At 41.0% G+C, this 24,299-nt stretch overlaps 1 protein-coding gene across 1 annotated transcript in view; it reads right to left on the bottom strand.

The window, feature by feature from the left end:
- LOC139542130 (copine-9-like) overlaps positions 1 to 24,299 on the bottom strand; it is a 104,963-nt gene that overhangs the window by 36,835 nt on the left and 43,829 nt on the right. The window contains exons 5-6 of the mRNA XM_071347199.1: positions 9,170 to 9,213; positions 7,975 to 8,065 (exon numbers count right to left, since the gene is read on the bottom strand). Coding sequence (XP_071203300.1) covers positions 7,975 to 8,065; positions 9,170 to 9,213 — 135 coding nt within the window. The remainder of the gene's footprint in view (positions 1 to 7,974; positions 8,066 to 9,169; positions 9,214 to 24,299) is intronic.

The following is a 24,299-nucleotide window of genomic DNA, read 5'->3' as shown; positions in this document are numbered from 1 at the left end:
TACAGAAATGGTTTGTCAAGATCGGTTTGGAAGAACTTGACTGGCCTGCACAGAGCCCTGACCTCAACTCCTTTGACCACCTTTGGGATGAATTGGAACGCCGACTGCGAATGCCCTTCCTCACCAATGCTCTTGTGGCTGAATGGAAGCAAATCCCCTCAGCAATGTTCCAACATCTAGTGGAAAAACTTCCCAGAAGAGTGTAGGCTGTTATAGCAGCAAAGGGGGACCAACTCCATATTAATGCCCATGATTTTGGAATGAGATGTTTGATGAGCAGGTGTCTACATACACTACATGACCAAAAGTATTTCAGAGCTGCATTTCTATTGAAACGTATTGTGTATACCGTGCAGATCAAAGTTAAAAACATGTATTTGTAATAACAATGTACTTATAGTAAGGGCATTATGGCGAAACAAAGCCCTATGTATTTTGAATTGCAGTCCACAAGAACTAGAGAATGACAGACAGATGTGGACATATGAGAAAGTAGCCATTAAAAGAAGAAAGAAAACAAATATGCATGTATTTGGCTGCCTTGTTCCATCTTTGCAGCTGGCCTTACCCAAAGGGGTCGAATACAACATTCAGGATGTGTCAGCTCGGCTAGCGCCAACAGTTCTCAATATTTCAGGACCATGGCACAGATTCAGATGGGTTGAGCCAGAGGTGGGATAAACCAGAATACTAGAACAACTTCAGGAGACAACGATTCAGTTGGCCAGGCAGAGAAAAGAAATGGGATGGTTCCTGCACTCTGTGTCTGACATGGGGACAGTGGGCCGTCTGTGATGCACTTTGGGAGAACATAGTTCCTTACCTTCCATGTACGTGACACATTGACAGCTGGGGGATTATTTATTTACAAATCCATCTTTACCTAGCGCTATTGTACTGTCTGGATTTAGACTGGACTTAGTGTCCTGAAAAGTCTGCCACATAAATGTTGAAAATAAAATCCCCAAAAATGACCAAAGAAATTAACCAATGAGCTGTAGCCAAAGTAGCCCACAAAGTTGTGCTGTAGACATCATAAACTGGCTGCACATTTGTGTGTGAGACAGACATGTGGTGTCCTCCCAGTAACTAAATATAATCTGCTAGAGAATTACACTTCCCTTATCATCCAATACCTCCCATACCATCCCCTCCACACATCCAACACCCCCACACCCTCCACACATTCAATATCCCCCATTCCCTCCACACTTCCTACCCCCCATCCCCTCACATCTGGAGACCCACTGCTCTCCCAGGGAGCCTCTGAGCTGCCTGAGAGGCACACACAAACTACACTCACCCATAAACTCCACTCCCTGTAGCTATGGATCCAAAAGAATGCATTGTTGTTTCATGAATACATGTAAAGCCGATGAACTAAAATAGATTTAACAAGAGCACAAGAGCAGGAAGACACCCAAGTCTTGCCAACGGCTCATGACTGCCTAAGAAACACAAGAAGACTTGAGGAAAAGTAGCTTAGGCAGAAATTGGTAATGTCACAGCAGAGGTAGCTAGAGGGAACATATGGCAGGTTGTTCAGTTGCACACTGCCTGCCTGCCAGGGATCCCAAAACATTTATCATGTGAACCTTGATCGTGTATCGTTTCACACTTTTGACAGCATCGAAATGTGATCCTCAAGAGGTCTGACCATGTGGGAGATTTGACATTGAGCTGAAAGGACAGCAGAGCATTTACCGAAATGTGCATCTATACACAACCTGTCATATTACGTGTGATTTGATTGCCTGATGTCTGCAGGAGAAATCCCAAAGTGTCATTTCACAATGTGTGCCCTATACATTTCTAAAATGAACAATACATCACCTGTGACAGCTTATTTAGCTATGTTTCCACCTCATATATATCTCCATCTACTCTTGTGGCGGTAGCTTGTTGCTTTGATAATGGACTGGGGGAGTATTTTCTATGTCCTCTATCTATAAACACTGAATCTTCTATGAGGTTTGACTTTTTAATTTGTCTCTCCGACAGCTTATTGGAAAGGACTTTTGCTCCGGTTTGTAGAAACTAAATGATTATTTTCAATATGAGCTGATTTGTCATAGCAAACTAAGAACTGGGTTTGTGTGTCAATCGATTTGAATTAGCTGGAGTCTCTCCCATTTAGTTTTATCACAGGTGAATTCCATGGGATGTTCAATATAGTAACACTATATTGAAGTAACGCTATATTGAAGGTAGATGCTTCATTAACCTTATAGCAGAGAGACAATAGCTCACCATGAGCTATTATGCATCACTATCTATTAATTGCATTACAGGCAACCTATTATTTGTTCATAACACACTGCTAACTTACAGTATGTCCACATGAATTTTGTGTGCAATTACTATCCTATATATAGTAGATAAAAGTCACTGTGGTTGATCTCCATATCACAACCTCATTATGAAAATGTAACAGTCGTAACATCTCAAGGCTAATCTACATAGATATGCAATTACACTGTATGTACATCTATATCATGTATGCAAATAGTTGTTTCCCAACTTGTGGTATGGGGCGGTGTAAAGTGTGTAACTAATAATACACAGTAAAACCTTAATTACAGTTGCCAGGACTGCACCTCCATGATTATGAGTGTGTATGAGTGTGTATGAGTGTGTATGAGTGTGTGTGAGTGTGTGTGAGGATGCGAACTCGCAGCAGGAGTGAAATTGTGGAAGCATGGGGTATGCTCTCCACACCAAATCTTACAGATAAAAATACGACCAGCATGCAATGTCACGTAGAGCACATATCTGATCTTCAAAAGGGGAAAATGAAGTGTATTCGCCCAATCATGCTTTTACACCATGGGAGAGCTTACAGTCCTTCTCAGTTACCATAGAAACCAACAGGTAAGTGGTAGAGAAGTGCTTCTTCCTCCACAGCATGATACCCCATTCTGAAAACAGTGACCTACAAAAAGACGCCCACCGCCGCGCGGAGGCCATCGCCAGGCATTCCGGATTGGCTCTCCTCCGCCTCTCACTCTAGGGGGTGTGTGTGGAATAAAGGCAATGCTGGGGGGGATGTGTTTATTTTATTTTTTAAATAGTAGGTGGATCAGCTTTAAAATTGCAAATAGATTTTGGCTTCTATCAATCTAATAGTCTGCATCATTTCCAATCCAGCCATATATATATATATATATATATATTTTTTTTAAAATATATTTTCCTTTGTAATTTTCCCCTAACCCTACCACCTCTCCCCTAATTGGAGAAAACTAACGGACAACAACACTTAGGCTTCTACTTCCAGCTTATACATACTATATAGTGCATTCTGAAAGTATTCAGACTTCTTGACTTTTCCACATTTTGTTACGTTACAGCCTTATTCTAAAATGTATTAAATTGGTTTTTTTCTTAATCAATCTACACACAATACCCCATAATGACAAAGAACATTTCTTTTTCAGAAATGTTTGCAAATGTATTAAAATAAACAAACTGAAATATGACATTTGCATAAGTATTCAGATACTTTACTCAGTACTTTGTTGAAGCACCTTTGGCAGCGATTACAGCCTAGAGTCTTCTTGGGTATGACGCTACAAGCTTGGCACACCTGTATTTGGAAATTTCTCACATTCTTCTCTGCAGATCCTCTCAAACTCTGTCAGGTTTGATGGGGAGCATTGCTGCACAGGTATTTTCAGGTCTCTCCAGAGATTTTCGATTGGGTTCAAGTCCGGAATCTGGCTGGGCCACTCAAGGACATTCAGAGACTTGTCCAGAAGCCACACCTGCATTATCTTGACTGTGTGCTTAGGGTCGTTGTCCTATTGGAAGGTGAACCTTCGCCCTAGTCTGAGGTCCTGAGCACTCTGGAGCAGGTTTTCGTCAAGGATCTCTCTGTACTTTGCTCCGTTCATTTTTCCTTTGATCCTGACTAGTCTCCCAGTCCCTGCCGCTGAAAACATCCCCACAGCATGAAGCTGCCAGCACCATGCTTCATCGTGGGGATGGTATTGACCAGGTGATGGGCAGTGCCTGATTTCCTCCAGACGTGACGCTTGGCATTCAGGCCAAAGAGTTCAATCTTGATTTCATCAGAGCAGAGAATTTTGTTTCTCATGGTATGAGAGTCCTTCAGTGGGCTGTCATGTATATTTTACTGAGGAGTGGCTTCCTTCTAGTCACTCTACCATAAAGGCCTGATTGGTGGAGTGCTGCAGAGATAGTTGTCCTTCTAGATGGTTCTCCCATCTCTACAGAGGAACTCTGGAGCTCTGTCAGAGTGACCATCGGGTTCTTGGTCACCTCCCAGACCAAGGCCCTTCTCCCCCGATTGCTCAGTTTGGCCTGACGGCCAGCTCTAGGAAGAGTCTTGGTGGTTCCAAACTTCTTCCATTTAAGAATGATGGAGGCCACTGTGTTCTTGGGTCCCTTCAATGCTGCAGAAACGTTCCCAGATCTGTGCTTCGACACTATCCTGTCTCGGAGCTCTACAGACAATTCCTTTAAACTCATGGCTTGGTTTTTGCTCTGACATGTACTGTCAACTGTGGGAACTTATATAGGCAGGTGTGTGCCTTTCCACATCATGTTAAATCAATTGAATTTACCACAGGTGGACTCTAATCAAGTTGTAGAAACATCTCAAGGATGATCAATGGAAACAGGATGCACCTGAGCTCAATTTTGAGTCTCATAGCAAAGGGTCTGAATACTTAAATGAGGTATCTGTTTTTTTATTTTTAATACATTTGCTAAAATGACTAAAACCCTGTTTTCGCTTTGTCATTACGGGTTATTGTGTGTAGATTGATATATTTTTTAATTTAATCAATTTCAAAATCAGGCTGTAATGTAACAAAATGTGAAAAAAGTCAAGGGGTCTGAATACTTTTCGAATGCATTTTATGGACACAGTATATTATGCATTAGTTATCTTCTTGTTATTTTTAGTCCCACCCTTCAGCTCCCATCAACCCCTCCAATCTATCACTGAACACCATCCAGTTTTGATTTCTATTTGCCAGATATTTTTCCACTGTGCTGTGATGTTTCACAAGTTCTGAACCTTTCTATTCTCATAGTTTCTACAGACTGTAAATTAAAGATACCATTTTTTTGCTAAGAGTATTATTATATTATTGATCGATTGACTATGACTTTTCAGACCACCCAGCAGTGCTATTTGCAGAGTCCAAGTAAATGTTGCAGGGAGGATGTGTTTTTGGGGTTGTTTTCACAGCCATGTGAAACACACTAAACACGCAGAGGAGTTGTCTCCAGGCTTTGTCATTGCAGATCCCCTCTGGGATGGCAGGCTCTGTCTGCTGTTGGTCCTTCTGTACCCGTCCCCCTCTCTCTCTCTCTGTCACAGCTTGCTACATGTCCCCCAGGAATGTGGCCTTCTAAATGCCGGAGAGTCAAGGAGGGAGAATGGCACATTTTGGAACAAAACCCACATCCTTTTCCTTCGCTGCTCTCGGCATCTTTGTAGCTTCATCCATTGTCGGTTTTAAATAGCCGTCTTTTGAGTGACCAACCAGACAGGCTGAATGGCGATTGTTTTTATTGTTGAACGCAAGGCTTTTCTTCAGGGTGAAGCATTTCTTTCAGGCTTTTCTAAAGGATTCTCAAAATTATATGTCGTGCAAATAATTTCTGTTTGAACAAGACTTTTAGTTTGTGATGGAGGATGCAACTTGCATGCTTTGCTTTTCAGAATGTGGCGGTACAGTATGTGAGCAGGACCATTGGTGAGTGTGTGTGTGCCTGCGTGCATGCATGTGCGCTTGTGTATAAGTGTGTGTGCACAGGCACAGGGGAGGGTAACGCTTCACTCTGGTTACGCCAAGAAGGCAGAGCACATTTTTATCTCGCCAATAGAGAAAGTGCAGCGGGCCCAAACCCAGTGGCATCCTCCAAAGGCTATACATCTCTCTCTCTCTCTCAGCTCAGCTCAGTTCAGTTCAGCTCAGCTCAGCTCTGCCAAGGCTATGTCATTTGAACTGGGAGATACACAGTGCTGGCTGCATGGGGACGATACGCCTGAAAACGTATAAATAGACAAATGGATGAAGATGTCCAACGGGATCTTTTATGGTAATCGAGAACATTGGCTCCCATGGTCACGTGTAAAGTCAATGACTGGCCTCTGTTTGAGGAGTCTGTTCCTGAGGAATAAAACATGATTGCTATTTACAAATGTTGTCGCTCCTTATGCCCCCAAAATAAGAACATACATACCTCTTCACGAACACACAGACAAAAAGCTAAGTACACTCAGTCTGAGAGAAAATAGGTCTCAACAATTCATCTCCGATTCTGCAATTACCATATTTTCCAGCTGGCGAACTCATAACATACAGGCACACTGCACAAACAACACCTTATTGTCGATTTCTGAAATCGGTAGAAAAAGAAATTACGCTTCACATGACAATTTCTGCACAAAATGACCCTATCAAGAAGTTGATTACAAGATGTTACTATGTCGTGCACCAGAGGTGCTTTGGCAATCAATGCTTTTTCATTAGTTTCTTTCTGAGGCTATAGAGTATGGAATATTGCCACGGGTTTATACCATAATACATTCTCAACGTTTATTGCTCAGCTACAGTGCTGTGCCCCATTTCCAATCTACAGACAGATAGTCCCTCACCTCAAGTCCGAACCAACATTTGCCAATCACATGGGCCATGACATCCAGCCAAAGAGAGGTATGGCCAGTTCTCACTTCATTAGGACTGTAGTGGTTCCATGGATAGTGGGAGAGAGAGTGCCATTGCCCTTGGTTCTAAGCAATGTTGTGCTGCTATTTTTATTGACTTGGCCAAAGCTTTTGATACGGTAAACCATTCCATTCTTGTGGGCCGGCTAATGAGTATTGGTGTCTCTGAGGAGTCTTTGGCCTGGTTTGCTAACTACCTCTCTCAACGAGTGCAGTGTATACAGTCAGACCATCTGCTGTCTCAGCCACTGCCTGTCACCAAGGGAGTACACCAAGGCTCGATCCTAGATCCCACGCTCTTCTCAATTTACATCAAGAACATAGCTCAGGCAGTAGGAAGCTCTCTCATCTATTTATATGCAGATGATACAGTCTTATAATCAGCTGGCCCCTAACCGGATTTTGTGTTAAACGCTCTACAACAAAGCTTTCTTAGTGTCCAACAAGCTTTCTCTACCCTTAACCTTGTTCTGAACACCTCCAAAACAAAGGTCATGTGGTTTGGTAAGAAGAATACCCCTCTCCCCACAGGTGTGATTACTACCTCTGAGGGTTTAGAGCTTGAGGTAGTCACCTCATACAAGTACTTGGGAGTATGGCGAGATGGTTCACCGTCTTTCTCTCAGTACGTATCAAGGTTAAATCTAGACTTGGTTCCCTCTATCGTAATTGCTCCTCTTTCACCCCAGCTGCCAAACTAACCCTGACTCAGATGACCATCCTACCCATGCTAAATTACAGAGACGTAATTTATAGATCGGCAAGTAAGGGTGCCATTACCATTCTGCCATCAGATTTGCCACCAATGCTCCTTATAGGACACCACACTGCACTCTATGATCCTCTGTAAACTGGCCATCTCTGTATACCTGTCGCAAGACCCTGGTTGATGCTTATTTATAAAACCCTATTATGCATCACTCCCCCCTATCTGAGATACCTACTGCAGCCCTTATCCTACACATACAACACCCGTTCTGCCAGTCACGTTCTGTTAAAGATACCCTAAGCACACAAATCCCTGCCTCGCTCCTCTTTTCAGTTCGATGCAGCTAGCAACTGGAACGAGCTGCTAAAAACATTCAAACTGGACAGTTTTATCTCTTCATTCAAAGACTCAGTCATGGACACTTGTACTGACAGTTGTGGCTGCTTCGCGGGATGTATTGTTGTCTCTACCTTCTTTTTGGGGTTTTGGTAGGCCGTCATTGTAAATAAGATTTTGTTTTTAACTGACTTGCCTAGTTGAATAAATCAAATAAAAGACTTACGAGAGGCTCTTCTCCAGCCGTCCGCCCATGGAGCCAATGATCTCCCCCAGAGTGCAGAAGGTCTGACCCAGGAAGTCCTGGTGCAGAGAGCCTGGGGTTAGTCATTTGACACGTCTGACAGCCAGGCAGTTCACAGTAGTACAGTACATACAATGCTTTATCATACATCCCACATGTCAGGTTGAAAGCTAAGTGATACAAATCAAATCAAATGTTATTGGTCACGTGCACATATTTAGCACATGTTATTGCAGGTGTTACGAAATACTTGTGTTCCTAGCTCCAACAGTTTAGAAGTAACTAACAATTCCCAATAATACACACAAATCTAAAGCGATGTCGGAGTGGCATTGACTAAAATACAGTAGAATACAGTATATGCGTACATATCATATACAAAGTGGCTGAAGACATTGCAAACTATTGTGACACTGAAAACTCAACAATTAAACATGGGCATACAGTGTGTTATCAAAAAGGTTCAAATAATCCAATCTAGCAGGTGTATCTTATAAACCCGATACATCTCATTGTCCAAAGTAGTTTTTTTACCAAGCTAACATTTCAAGCTGGTGTTACATCTGTCCACACAACACAGAGAAGCAGATGAGGACAGTGAGAAGCACAGACATGGCAAGGCACATAAAAACAACAGAGCTCTGTGTGCAAGTTCGCTCTCTGACACACTACATTATGCTGTCTCAAAAAGCAACTAGCCTACGGTAGCTTTGGCTTTGAAGTCGTCTCTCAAAGTGCTTTAGCTGAGCATTTGATATAATGGGATGGCTTAATGATACTATGGTTGATTGGAACAGAACAAAAACACAGATATTGGACAAGTGACTGCAGAAGTACAGAAAAACACACCAATCTCACATCATGAATGGCTGTCTCTAAATGCAAATAAGGAGACGATACATAACATGCCATAATGACTGACATTACAGCTGTAAATGTATTTACTAGTTGCATCAATACTAACCTTCTGCGCTCCCGTATTTTGTTGAGCAGAAAGGCAATGGAACACAGTCAGAGGTCAAATCTAGAATATAATATTGTAGACTATTGTATTCATACAAAGACAACAAGCATCCTTCTGATAATTATCCTTCCTCTGTACTGTCAGTATTGAGTCACGATGGCATAATTAACAACATAACATTAACAGCGTGTTTTATACTGTGAGGGGAGACACTTACAAATTTTGAAATATTTGAACTTCTGGAGTCCACATTGTATCTGCAAGAAACCAAACATAGTTAGGTATAAATCACGTAAAATGACCAAATCTGTGGGAATAACCAGTGAGCTAGGGAAATATGTCCTTACCTATCAGTTTAGGTATTGGATACTGCACGTGTCGTCCTGAACTAAATGAGCAAATCAAATTATCTTTAAATTAACCTTAACATTTCACAGGGACATTTCTGCATGAAGGAGGAATACACAGTAGAGGGGCTGAGAATATTCTCTAGTCCATAGGACTGTGGTCAAAAGTAGTGCACTATACAGGGAATAGAATGCAATTTGGGATGCAGCCCTTGTCTCCCAACACGAGAACATCCATTGACTGTTGGGCCAGTCAACATCCATTGACTGTTCCTGAATCCTATTCACTGTGGATATGAAGCCAATCCTCCACCTCGGGCTCAGGGCTTCGATGCTTGCTTAAACATTCCCTTGCTCAAACTCGCTTGTTTTCATTGGTTCAATGGTATAGAACATTATTGAGTCCCATCATTTGGGAGTTATCTGTTTGTCTGTAGCATGACTGTTATGCTGGAGTAGTGTCACAACTTCCGCCGAAGTCGGCTCCTCTCCTTGTTCGGGCGGTGTTCGGCGGTCGACGTCACCGGCTTTCTAGCCATCGCTACTCCATTTTTTATTTGTCCATTTGTTTTGTCTTGTTTCCTGCACACCTGGTTTTCATTCCCCAATCACACTACATGATTTTATTCCTCTGTTCCCCCTCGTGTCTTTGTGTGAGATTGTTTTGTGTTACGTGTCTATTTTGACGCACTATACTGGTATGTCTGTATTCCGTGTTTTATTTCACGAGGTATGTTTATTTGTTTGTACATAATTATTGTGACTGTTTGCGCGTTTTGCACTTTTGCCAATTGGCTGGAGGTTTCGACGCAGTGGCGTCCGTCTGTTGGTTTCTCCTGCCTAAATAAAGTGTGCGCCTGTTCACAACTCTCTGCTCTCCTGCACCTGTCTCCGCTCCCAGTACGCACACCATTGACAAGTAGACTGATTGATTATTTGCCCTTTGTTAATTAAAAATGAATATTGACCCTGTTAACACCTGAGTTACACTGATTGTTTGTAAGAACTTTGTCACAGCGCAGAACAATTCTTTTTCCATGGCATATAATCAGACATTTCAAATTCATACAATGTCAATACATATACACTACCATTCAAAAGTTTGGGGTCACTTAGAAATGTCCTTGTTTTTGAAAGAAAAGCACATTTTTTGTCCATTTAAAATAACATCAAATTGATCAGAAATACAGTGTACACATTGTTAATGTTGTAAATGACTATTGTAGCTGGAAACGGCAGATTTTTAACGGAAAATCTACATAGGCGTACAGAGGCCCATTATCAGCAAACATCACTCCTGTGTTCCAATGGCATGTTGTGTTAGCTAATCCAAGTTTATCATTTTAAAAGGCTAATTTTGCAATTATGTTATCTTCTCACGAGTCACCAACCCTGATCCGGTAGCACCCCCCACCCCCCCCCCCCCCCCACTGAGTAGCATAGCTAGCATAGCGTCACAAGTAACTTGTAGCATCTAAATATCATTAAATCACAAGTCCAAGACACCAGATGAAAGATACAGGTCTTGTGAATAAAGCCACCATTTCAGATTTTTAAAATGTTTTACAGGGAAGACACAATATGTAAATCTATTAGCTAACCACGTTAGCAAAGGACACGATTTTTTTTACTCCCAATAGTTTTTTCCTGCGTCAGTAGCTATCACTAATTCGACTAAATAAAAATATATATAGCCACTAACCAAGAAACAACTTCATAAGATGACAGTCTGATAACATATTTATGGTATAGCATAGTTTTTTTTGGGAAAAATTTGCATTTTTCAGGTATAAATCACAGTTCTACATTGCAGCTGCAATCTGAAATAGTGCTGACCCAGCCAGAACAATTACAGAGACCAACGTCATATAACGAATTACTCATCTCATCTGAAAAATACACAGCGTACAGATATTGAAAGCCCAACATCTGGTGAATCCAAACAATATTTCAGATTTATTAAATGTTTTATAACGAAAACAAAATGTAGCGCTAAATTAGCATAGCTATACCAGGCAGATTCGGCTAGGCGCCCACGGCCAGTTCACATGCACAACAGATATGATATAACATCGTAAATTGGGTCTTACTATGGCTGATCTTTCATCAGAATGTTGATCAAAGTGTCCTTTGTCAAGATGAGTCGTTGGTTCCGTTCAGAATTGTTCCTTTCCCACTCCATTTAGCACAGGTACTGGTCGAGTGGCACGGATCTCTCAAACGTAAATAAAATCAGACAACGGAACACCACAAAACTCCCGAAAAAATTCAAATAATCTGATTAAACTATATTGAAAAAACATACATTACGATGATCTGGTCACATGTATCAAACAAACTTCGAGACGGAGATAGTTTTCATCCATAATGGCCGCACAACAGAAGACAATCGCAGCTACAAGTCGCACGATTTAGAGAACCGGAAGTTGTCGGTCACGCCAAAGAATTAGCTCTCATTTCACGTCAGTCCCAGATAAACAAGATATTTTTCCTCTGACGTCCTCTTGACACCCAGAGGAAGGCCAATGAGGTGTGTTTCGGGTCATAGGGGGCACGACCATATATAGGCAGAGCGTTGAAGCTGGCATACACATCTTGCTTTTTTCTTCTTGGTCATGGAAAGTGCTGTCAAATGACTTCTGTATCACTCAGAGACAAAATTGAAACGGTTTTAGAAACTAGAGATTGTTTTCTTTCCAATGGTATTATTTATATGCATATAGTAAGAGCAATAATTGAATAAGAGGCAGTTTAATCTGTAGAGCAAATTATGCTAATGGGAAAATAGCACCCCCTGTATTCTCAAGAAGTTATCACAGCTGAAAACTGTTGTCCTGAATAAAGAAGCAATAAAACTGGCCTTCTTTAGACTAGGTGAGTATCTGGTGCATCAGCATCTGTGGGTTTGATTACAGACTCAAAATGGCCAGAAACAAAGGACTTTCTTCTGAAACTAGTCAGTCTATTCTTGTTCTGAGAAATTAAGGCTATTCCATGCAAGAAATTGCCAAGAAACTGAAGATCTCGTACAACGCTGTGTACTACTCCCTTCACAGAACAGCACAAACTGGCTCGAACCAGAATAGAAAGAGGAGTGGGAGGCCCCGGTGCACAACTGAGCTAAAGGACAAGTACATTAGAGTGTCTAGTTTGAGAAACAGATGCCTCACAAGTCCTCAACTGGCAGCTTCATTAAATAGTACCCGCAAAACACCAGTCTCAACGTTAACCTTGATGAGGCGACTCCGGGATGCTGGCCTTCTAGGCAGAGTTGCAAAGAAAAAGCCATCTCTTTCCAGTGTCTGTGTGATTTTGCCCAATCTTAATCTTTTCTTTATATTGGCCAGTCGGAGATATGGCTTTTTCTTTGCAATTGAAGAATAGTGGGACAACATTCCACAGGCCACAATCAACAACCTGATCAACTCTATGCGAAGGAGATGTGTCGCGCTGCATGAGGCAAATGGTAGTCACACCAGATACTGACTGGTTTTCTGATCCACGGCCCTGCTTTTTTTTTAAGGTACAGTATCTGTGACGAAGAAAATGCATATAGTGGCAAGAAAAAGTATGTGAACTCTTTGTAAATACCTGGATTTCTGCATGAATTGGTCATAAAATTTGATCTGATCTTCATCTAGGTCACAACAATAGACAAACACAGTCTGCTTAAACTAATAACACACAAACAATTATACGCTTTCATGTCTTTATTGAACACATCGTGGAAACCTTCACAGTGAAGGGTGAAAGAAGTATGTGAACCCTTTGGCAGCAATAACCTCAACCAAACGTTTTCTGTAGTTGCGGATCAAACCTGCACAATGGTCAGGAGGAATTTTGGACCATTCCTCTTCACAAAAATGTTTCAGTTCAGCATTATTCTTGGGATGTCTGGTGTGAACTGCTCTCTTGAGGTCATGCCACAGCATCTCAATCGGGCTACGGTGAGGACTCTGACTAGAAGGCGTATTTTCTTTTGTTGAAGCCATTCTGTTGTTGATTTACTTCTGTGTTTTGGGTCATTGTCCTGTTGCATCACCCAACTTCTGTTGACCTTCAGTTGGCGGACAAATAGCTTAACATTCTCCTGCAAAATGTCCGTTGATGATAGCAAGCTGTCTAGGCCCTGAGGCAGCAAAGCAGCCCCAAACCATGATGCTCCCTCCACTGTATGTGCCTTTTTCTCTCCACATACAGTGTTGTGTGTTCCTTCCTAACAAAACTGTAGTTTCATCTGTCCACAGAATATAATGCCAGTAGCGCTGTGGAACATCCAGGTGCACTTTTGCAAACTTCAGACGTGCAGCAAGGTTTTTTTTGGACAGCAATGGCTTCTTCCGTGGTGTCCTCCCATGAACACCATTCTTGTTTAAGGTTTTACGTATCGTAGACTCGTCAACAGAGATGTTAGCATGTTCCAGAGATTTCTGTAAGTCTTTAGTTGACACTCTTGGATTCTTCTTAACCTCATTGAGCATTCTGCGCTGTGCTCTTGCAGTCTTCTTTCCAGGACGGCCACTCCTAGGGAGAGTAGCAACAGTGCTGAACTTTCTCCATTTATAGACAATTTGTCTTACCAAGGACTGATGAACATCAAGGCTTTTTGAGATACTTTTGTAACCCTTTCCAGCTTTATGCAGGTCAACATTTCTTAATCTTAGGTTTTCTGAGATCTCTTTTGTTCGAGGCATGGTTCACATCAGGCAATGCTTCTTGTGAATAGCAAACTCAAATTTTGTGAGTGATTTTTATAGGGCAAGGCAGCTCTAACCAACATCTCCAATCTTGTCTCATTGATTGGACTCCAGGTTAGCTGACTCCTGACTCCAATTAGCTTTTGGAAAAGTTGGCCTAGGGCTTCACATACTTTTTCCAACCTACACTGTGAATGTTTAAATTATGTATTCAATATAGACAAGAAAAATACAATATTTTGTGTGTTATTAGTTTAAGCACACTATGTTTGCCTATTGTTGTGACTTAGATGAAGATCAGATCAAATTTGATGACCAATTTATGCAGAAATCCAGGTAATTCCAAAGGGTTCACATACTTTTTCTTGCCACTGTATCTGCATTCCCAGTCATGGGAAATCCATAGATTCGAGCCTCATTTATTTATTTCAATTGAATGAGTTCCTAATGAACTATAACTCAGTCAAATCTTTGAGATTGTGTCATGTTGCATTCTTATTTATGTTCAGTGTACATAGTAAACAGTGTACATCGTCTACATAGCCCTTGAGTTCATTATTGAAGGTGAGTGTGATGCTTTCCAATCGATAGCTATACATTTTTTTGCAGCAATAAGATCCAGGTTACAAAACTTTCTTTTGATATTGGTTAACAATATTGACATTTTACAACAAACATGATTGTGGAGATGGATGGATATAAATTCCAACACAATGATATACAGTATATCACAAAAGTGAGTACACCCCTCACATTTTTCTAAATATTTGAGTATATCTTTTCATGTGACAACTCTGAAGAAATGACACTTTGCTACAATGTAAAGTAGTGAGTGTACAGCTTGTATAACAGTGTAAATCTGCTGTCCCCTCAAAATAACTCAACACACAGCCATTAATGTCTAAACCGCTGGCAACAAAAGTGAGTACACCCCTAAGTGAAAATGTCCAAATTGGGCCCAAAGTGTCAATATTTTGTGTGGCCACCATCATTTTCCAGCACTGCCTTAACCATCTTGGGCATGGAGTTCACCAGAGCTTCACAGGTTGCCACTGGAGTCCTCTTCCACTCCTCCATGACGACATCACGGAGCTGGTGGATGTTAGAGACCTTGCACTCCTCCACCTTCCATTTGAGGATGCCCCACAGATACTCAATAGGGTTTAGGTCTGGAGACATGCTTGGCCAGTCCATCACCTTTACCCTCAGCTTCTTTAGCAAGGCAGTGGTCGTCTTGGAGGTGTGTTTGGGGTCGTTATCATGTTGGAATACTGCCCTGCGGCCCAGTCTCCGAAGGGAGGGGATCATGCTCTGCTTCAGTATGTCACAGTACATGTTGGCATTCATGGTTCCCTCAATGAACTGTAGCTCCCCAGTGCCGGCAGCACTCATGCAGCCCCAGACCATGACACTCCCACCACCATGCTTGACTGTAGGCAAGACACACTTGTCTTTGTACTCCTCACCTGGTTGCCACCACACACGCTTGACACCATCTGAACCAAATAAGTTTATCTTGTTCTCATCAGACCACAGGACATGGTTCCAGTAATCCATGTCCTTAGTCTGCTTGTCTTCAGCAAACTGTTTGCAGGCTTTCTTGTGCATCATCTTTAGAAGAGGCTTCCTTCTGGGACGACAGCCATGCAGACCAATTTGATGCAGTGTACGGCGTATGGTCTGAGCACTGACAGGCTAACCCCCCACCCCTTCAACCTCTGCAGCAATGCTGGCAGCACTCATACGTCTATTTCCCAAAGACAACCACTGGATATGACGCTGAGCACGTGCACTCAACTTCTTTGGTCGACCATGGCGAAGCCTGTTCTGAGTGGAACCTGTCCAGTTAAACCGCTATATGGTCTTGGCCACCGTGCTGCAGCTCAGTTTCAGGGTCTTGGCAATCTTCTTATAGCCCAGGCCATCTTTATGTAGAGCAACAATTCTTTTTTTCAGATCCTCAGAGATTTCTTTGCCATGAGGTGCCATGTTGAACTTCTAGTGACCAGTCAGTATGAGGGAGTGTGAGAGCGATAACACCATATTTAACACACCTGCTCCCCATTCACACCTGAGACCTTGTAACACTAATGAGTCACATGACACCGGGGAGGGAAAATGGCTAATTGGGCCCAATTTGGACATTTTCACTTAGGGGTGTACTCACTTTTGTTGCCAGCGGTTTGGACATTAATGGCTGTGTGTTGAGTTATTTTGAAGGGACAGCAAATTTACACTGTTATACAAGCTGTACACTCACTACTTTACATTGTAGCAAAGTGTCATTTCTTCAGTGTTGTCACATGAAAAGATATACTCAAATATTTACAAAAATGTGAGGGGTGTACTCACTTTTGTGATATACTGTAAATGGCACAGACATTATCCCAAAATGGCATCAGTTTGTCACAGGACCACAGCATATATAATAGGGTTCCTTTTAGTTTTTTTGTATCTCCAACAGAGTATATGACATGTCTGGGTGCATTACATGCATCCTGGCAGGAGTGTAGTAAATCCTATGGATTATCTTAAATTGCAATAATTTATGTCTGAAGTTGTAGGAGCAGATATGAACACTCTCACATACTATATATGTGACCAATAGTTCTCATCAATTTCTTCCTTCAGATCTGTTTCCCATTTTTTCCTTATAGGTTCTGAGCTATCAGGTAGAGATTTAGTAACCCTTGATATAACTTGGCAATCAACTTCTTTGGCATAGCAGCTTCTTTCGGTATTGTTTCAATGCTAGATGCTTTAGGTTAATCCAGATTATGTTGAAGCGATTGAATACAATTTCCCTAGTTGTAAGAACTTAAAGAAATTGGCCCTGGATAACCCACATTTCCCCACACTTTCAACTTGCTCAATATAGTGTTGTTTGGATTTCAGAGCAGCAATCTCTGCAGAACGGGAGTTTATTGTGCTATATTCAAGCTTCAAAGTTTTCAACTGTTTCTATCTAAGCTGTGTTTTCTTTCTAAGTTGTGTATTCTCTGTTCTAGTATTTATAATTCTTTATTGGTCTTCTTTTCCTTATGAGAAGAGTAAGACACGATACAACCTCTCATATAAGTTTCAAGTGCTTCCCAGACAACAGCTGGGCATACTTCATTATCTACATTTATTTCCAAAAACATGTCTATCTGTGTGTTGAGATATGAGGTAAACTCTTTATCTCCAAGTATCATTGTGTTCATTCGCCATGTCTTTGTTACTGACAGAGGAGGCTTGACCTTTAAACATTTAGGACAATGGGCTATGGTCTGTAATTATTCTAGGAAGGTAGTATTTACATTCAGAGACACAGTCAGTTAAAGGAAATTTTTACAATAAAGTCAATTCTTGAATATAAGTTGTGGACATGAGAGTAATAGTATTTTGATTCAGTTGGATGTTTATAGCTCAACAGTTCACATAGACCCATCTCTTTGATGTTGTGGTTGAATACCTTAGACATATTAGGAAGATGATATAGTTCAGCTGATGGCTTCTCTAGTGTTGCATCCAGCACACAGTTAAAGTCACCACCCCATATAATATTGATGTTACATTGAGATAGTTTTAATATACACCGAGTATACCAAACATTAGGAACACCTTCCTAATATAGAGTTGCACCCGCCCGAAAGCGTTCCACGAGGATGCTAGCAATTGTTGACTCCTATGCTTCCCACAGTTGTGTCAAGTTGGCTGGATGTCCTTTGGGTGGTGGACCATTCTTGATACACACGGGAAACTGTTGAGCGTGAAAAGCTCAGTAGCGTTGCAGTTCTTGACACAAACCGGTGCGCCTGGCACCTACTATACCCCGTTCAAAGGCACTTACATGTTTTGTCTTGCCCATTCACCCTCTGAATGGCACACATACACAATCCATGTCTCAATTGTCTCAAGGCTTAAAAATCCTTCTTTATCCTGTCTCCTCCCCTTCATCTACATGGATTGAAGTGGATTTAACAAGTGACATCAATAAGGGATCATAGCTTTCACCTGGATTCACTTGGTCAGTCTATGTCATGGAAAGAGCAGGTTTTCTTAATGTTTTGTATACTCAGTGTAAGGTCGTTAATGAACTTTGGGTTGTCTTCATTTGGGCAATAGCAATTCAGTAAAGTTACTTTTTCTTGCGCCAGGTTTCCTTTTACCATTATACAACGTCCATTTGGGCCTGTAGTAATTTCTGTAATTTTTTTTATCATTGAGAATTGATGATACCCCTCTGGATCTTGAAGAGTAGGTGAAGGAAAATGCCAACCCATCCCAAGCTCGCCCAAACCTTTCACTTTCTATTGGTTATAGGTAGTGTTGCACGGTATACCGAAACGTCTGTACTTATTCAATACTTGAACATGAAAAACGGTTCGGTACTAGAATTGTTGTTACTTTCAGTACTTCTGTCAAATGTGTCTCACGGATCAAGCCTGTCTATCAGTGCAGACGACCCCTTAATATAGCACGCATCATGCCTGCTCCACTTACTCATTGCTAGCCTGCACTGGGAGTCTGTGATGCATCATGATAGCGCCCCACTCATGCTGCACAGAACACACTTGAATTAATACACTTGAATAATGGGACAGGGCATGTAGAAATGTTGAAACTGTTCATTACTGTCTGCAAAACAATGTCCATACAGGCTAGAACACTTTACAATAGAACATGATACTGGCAGCTTCCAGCTTTGTAGGCTAACTTTCCTTGCTAGCTAGCTTGACAGCTAAAGCTAACATTAATTCACTACCCTAGTACTTTGTTTATGATAACCATAATGCAAACTATAAAGCAAAATATGTTGATTCAAAGCTGATTGCCACCAAAACCTTTATTCATTCACTTATTCAGTCTCTCTCACATCTCTCCCAAGGAAAAGGCTATAATGACACGCCTGATACATAAACCAATATATCATTTCAGAATTGATCAAAATTAGGTTACGGTTAGGGTAAGGGTTAGGGTCAGGTTTAAGGGTTTGGTTAAGGTTAAGGTTAGAGTTAAGGTAAGGGTCCGTTTTAGGTTTTTGCTAGTCTGTTTAAGTGTCAACTGTGTACTTATAGTCTTCCCCCTCTCCCAAAAATGATGGTGAATAAAGTCATTACTGGTGAAAGAGACATCACACATTTTTTATAAAAGAAGCTTCTTCTATCCAAATGTTGTTGATCAGTACAATAAAAAAGTCGCAAATGTAAGGGAAATAGATTTTTGTCATCTGTAGCCCCATGAAATAAGCCAAAACAAGCTCAATAACTCAATGCACGAACACACTCCTATTGCATATGCATTCAACTGTATTGTGGATAGGCCTAGGCTATATCTTGATGTATCCAGTTTATCAATAGAGATTTACCATTCAAATAGATGTAGTTAGATAGGTAAAAACAATGTCAAATTGATTGTATAATTGTATAATTAATTAATTAATGCATACATGGCTGTCTGAAAAATGTTTATGTAAAACAGAGCAGTACCTGCGTTTATCTGTCCGGATGTCACGCCCTGACCTTAGTTATCTCTGTTTTCTTTATTATTTTGGTTAGGTCAGGGTGTGACGAGGGTGGGTATGCTTGTTTTGTATTGTCTAGGGTTTTTTGTATGTCTAGGGGTTTTGGTAAGTCTAGGGATATGTATGTCTATGGTGGCCTGAATTGGTTCCCAATCAGAGGCAGCTGTTTATCGTTGTCTCTGATTGGGGATCATATTTAGGTTGCCATTTTCCCTTTTGGTTTTGGGGGTTCTTGATCTATGTTTAGTTGCCTGTCTGCACTATCCATATTAGCTTCACGGTTCGTTTTGTTTTGTTCAGTGTTCGTTTTGTTCAGTGTTCGTTTTGTTCAGTGTTCGTTTTGTTCAGTGTTCCTTTTGTTCAGTGTTCCTTTTGTTCAGTGTTCATTCTTTAAATAAAGAAGAATGTACGCTTACCACGCTGCGCCTTGGTCTCCTCCTTACAACGGCCGTGACAACAGAAATTCCATTCTGTGGCTTTGGCTAATATGCCTTCTTTTTTTGCTGTGTTATCGTTTTGGTATCGAGAATCATTATGGTATCGAGTATTTCGATGTAAAATGTTTTACAGGGAAGACACAATATGTAAATCTATTAGCTAACCACGTTAGCAAAGGACATGATTTTTTTTACTCCCAATAGTTTTTTCCTGCGTCAGTAGCTATCACTAATTCGACTAAATAAAAATATATATAGCCACTAACCAAGAAACAACTTCATAAGATGACAGTCTGATAACATATTTATGGTATAGCATAGTTTTTTTGGGGAAAAATTTGCATTTTTCAGGTATAAATCACAGTTCTACATTGCAGCTGCAATCTGAAATAGTGCTGACCCAGCCAGAACAATTACAGAGACCAACGTCATATAACGAATTACTCATCTCATCTGAAAAATACACAGCGTACAGATATTGAAAGCCCAACATCTGGTGAATCCAAACAATATTTCAGATTTATTAAATGTTTTATAACGAAAACAAAATGTAGCGCTAAATTAGCATAGCTATACCAGGCAGATTCGGCTAGGCGCCCACGGCCAGTTCACATGCACAACAGATATGATATAACATCGTAAATTGGGTCTTACTATGGCTGATCTTTCATCAGAATGTTGATCAAAGTGTCCTTTGTCAAGATGAGTCGTTGGTTCCGTTCAGAATTGTTCCTTTCCCACTCCATTTAGCACAGGTACTGGTCGAGTGGCACGGATCTCTCAAACGTAAATAAAATCAGACAACGGAACACCACAAAACTCCCGAAAAAATTCAAATAATCTGATTAAACTATATTGAAAAAACATACATTACGATGATCTGGTCACATGTATCAAACAAACTTCGAGACGGAGATAGTTTTCATCCATAATGGCCGCACAACAGAAGACAATCGCAGCTACAAGTCGCACGATTTAGAGAACCGGAAGTTGTCGGTCACGCCAAAGAATTAGCTCTCATTTCACGTCAGTCCCAGATAAACAAGATATTTTTCCTCTGACGTCCTCTTGACACCCAGAGGAAGGCCAATGAGGTGTGTTTCGGGTCATAGGGGGCACGACCATATATAGGCAGAGCGTTGAAGCTGGCATACACATCTTGCTTTTTTCTTCTTGGTCATGGAAAGTGCTGTCAAATGACTTCTGTATCACTCAGAGACAAAATTGAAACGGTTTTAGAAACTAGAGATTGTTTTCTTTCCAATGGTATTATTTATATGCATATAGTAAGAGCAATAATTGAATAAGAGGCAGTTTAATCTGTAGAGCAAATTATGCTAATGGGAAAATAGCACCCCCTGTATTCTCAAGAAGTTATCACAGCTGAAAACTGTTGTCCTGAATAAAGAAGCAATAAAACTGGCCTTCTTTAGACTAGGTGAGTATCTGGTGCATCAGCATCTGTGGGTTTGATTACAGACTCAAAATGGCCAGAAACAAAGGACTTTCTTCTGAAACTAGTCAGTCTATTCTTGTTCTGAGAAATTAAGGCTATTCCATGCAAGAAATTGCCAAGAAACTGAAGATCTCGTACAACGCTGTGTACTACTCCCTTCACAGAACAGCACAAACTGGCTCGAACCAGAATAGAAAGAGGAGTGGGAGGCCCCGGTGCACAACTGAGCTAAAGGACAAGTACATTAGAGTGTCTAGTTTGAGAAACAGATGCCTCACAAGTCCTCAACTGGCAGCTTCATTAAATAGTACCCGCAAAACACCAGTCTCAACGTTAACCTTGATGAGGCGACTCCGGGATGCTGGCCTTCTAGGCAGAGTTGCAAAGAAAAAGCCATCTCTTTCCAGTGTCTGTGTGATTTTGCCCAATCTTAATCTTTTCTTTATATTGGCCAGTCGGAGATATGGCTTTTTCTTTGCAATTGAAGAATAGTGGGACAACATTCCACAGGCCACAATCAACAACCTGATCAACTCTATGCGAAGGAGATGTGTCGCGCTGCATGAGGCAAATGGTAGTCACACCAGATACTGACTGGTTTTCTGATCCACGGCCCTGCTTTTTTTTTAAGGTACAGTATCTGTGACGAAGAAAATGCATATAGTGGCAAGAAAAAGTATGTGAACTCTTTGTAAATACCTGGATTTCTGCATGAATTGGTCATAAAATTTGATCTGATCTTCATCTAGGTCACAACAATAGACAAACACAGTCTGCTTAAACTAATAACACACAAACAATTATACGCTTTCATGTCTTTATTGAACACATCGTGGAAACCTTCACAGTGAAGGGTGAAAGAAGTATGTGAACCCTTTGGCAGCAATAACCTCAACCAAACGTTTTCTGTAGTTGCGGATCAAACCTGCACAATGGTCAGGAGGAATTTTGGACCATTCCTCTTCACAAAAATGTTTCAGTTCAGCATTATTCTTGGGATGTCTGGTGTGAACTGCTCTCTTGAGGTCATGCCACAGCATCTCAATCGGGCTACGGTGAGGACTCTGACTAGAAGGCGTATTTTCTTTTGTTGAAGCCATTCTGTTGTTGATTTACTTCTGTGTTTTGGGTCATTGTCCTGTTGCATCACCCAACTTCTGTTGACCTTCAGTTGGCGGACAAATAGCTTAACATTCTCCTGCAAAATGTCCGTTGATGATAGCAAGCTGTCTAGGCCCTGAGGCAGCAAAGCAGCCCCAAACCATGATGCTCCCTCCACTGTATGTGCCTTTTTCTCTCCACATACAGTGTTGTGTGTTCCTTCCTAACAAAACTGTAGTTTCATCTGTCCACAGAATATAATGCCAGTAGCGCTGTGGAACATCCAGGTGCACTTTTGCAAACTTCAGACGTGCAGCAAGGTTTTTTTTGGACAGCAATGGCTTCTTCCGTGGTGTCCTCCCATGAACACCATTCTTGTTTAAGGTTTTACGTATCGTAGACTCGTCAACAGAGATGTTAGCATGTTCCAGAGATTTCTGTAAGTCTTTAGTTGACACTCTTGGATTCTTCTTAACCTCATTGAGCATTCTGCGCTGTGCTCTTGCAGTCTTCTTTCCAGGACGGCCACTCCTAGGGAGAGTAGCAACAGTGCTGAACTTTCTCCATTTATAGACAATTTGTCTTACCAAGGACTGATGAACATCAAGGCTTTTTGAGATACTTTTGTAACCCTTTCCAGCTTTATGCAGGTCAACATTTCTTAATCTTAGGTTTTCTGAGATCTCTTTTGTTCGAGGCATGGTTCACATCAGGCAATGCTTCTTGTGAATAGCAAACTCAAATTTTGTGAGTGATTTTTATAGGGCAAGGCAGCTCTAACCAACATCTCCAATCTTGTCTCATTGATTGGACTCCAGGTTAGCTGACTCCTGACTCCAATTAGCTTTTGGAAAAGTTGGCCTAGGGCTTCACATACTTTTTCCAACCTACACTGTGAATGTTTAAATTATGTATTCAATATAGACAAGAAAAATACAATATTTTGTGTGTTATTAGTTTAAGCACACTATGTTTGCCTATTGTTGTGACTTAGATGAAGATCAGATCAAATTTGATGACCAATTTATGCAGAAATCCAGGTAATTCCAAAGGGTTCACATACTTTTTCTTGCCACTGTATCTGCATTCCCAGTCATGGGAAATCCATAGATTCGAGCCTCATTTATTTATTTCAATTGAATGAGTTCCTAATGAACTATAACTCAGTCAAATCTTTGAGATTGTGTCATGTTGCATTCTTATTTATGTTCAGTGTACATAGTAAACAGTGTACATCGTCTACATAGCCCTTGAGTTCATTATTGAAGGTGAGTGTGATGCTTTCCAATCGATAGCTATACATTTTTTTGCAGCAATAAGATCCAGGTTACAAAACTTTCTTTTGATATTGGTTAACAATATTGACATTTTACAACAAACATGATTGTGGAGATGGATGGATATAAATTCCAACACAATGATATACAGTATATCACAAAAGTGAGTACACCCCTCACATTTTTCTAAATATTTGAGTATATCTTTTCATGTGACAACTCTGAAGAAATGACACTTTGCTACAATGTAAAGTAGTGAGTGTACAGCTTGTATAACAGTGTAAATCTGCTGTCCCCTCAAAATAACTCAACACACAGCCATTAATGTCTAAACCGCTGGCAACAAAAGTGAGTACACCCCTAAGTGAAAATGTCCAAATTGGGCCCAAAGTGTCAATATTTTGTGTGGCCACCATCATTTTCCAGCACTGCCTTAACCATCTTGGGCATGGAGTTCACCAGAGCTTCACAGGTTGCCACTGGAGTCCTCTTCCACTCCTCCATGACGACATCACGGAGCTG

Source organism: Salvelinus alpinus, chromosome 17 (assembly GCF_045679555.1).
Source record: "Salvelinus alpinus chromosome 17, SLU_Salpinus.1, whole genome shotgun sequence".
In the NCBI taxonomy this organism is placed as follows: Eukaryota; Metazoa; Chordata; class Actinopteri; order Salmoniformes; family Salmonidae; genus Salvelinus; species Salvelinus alpinus.
The sequence above is the reverse complement of the archived record's forward strand: the minus strand, read 5'-3'. Positions and strand labels throughout refer to the sequence as shown.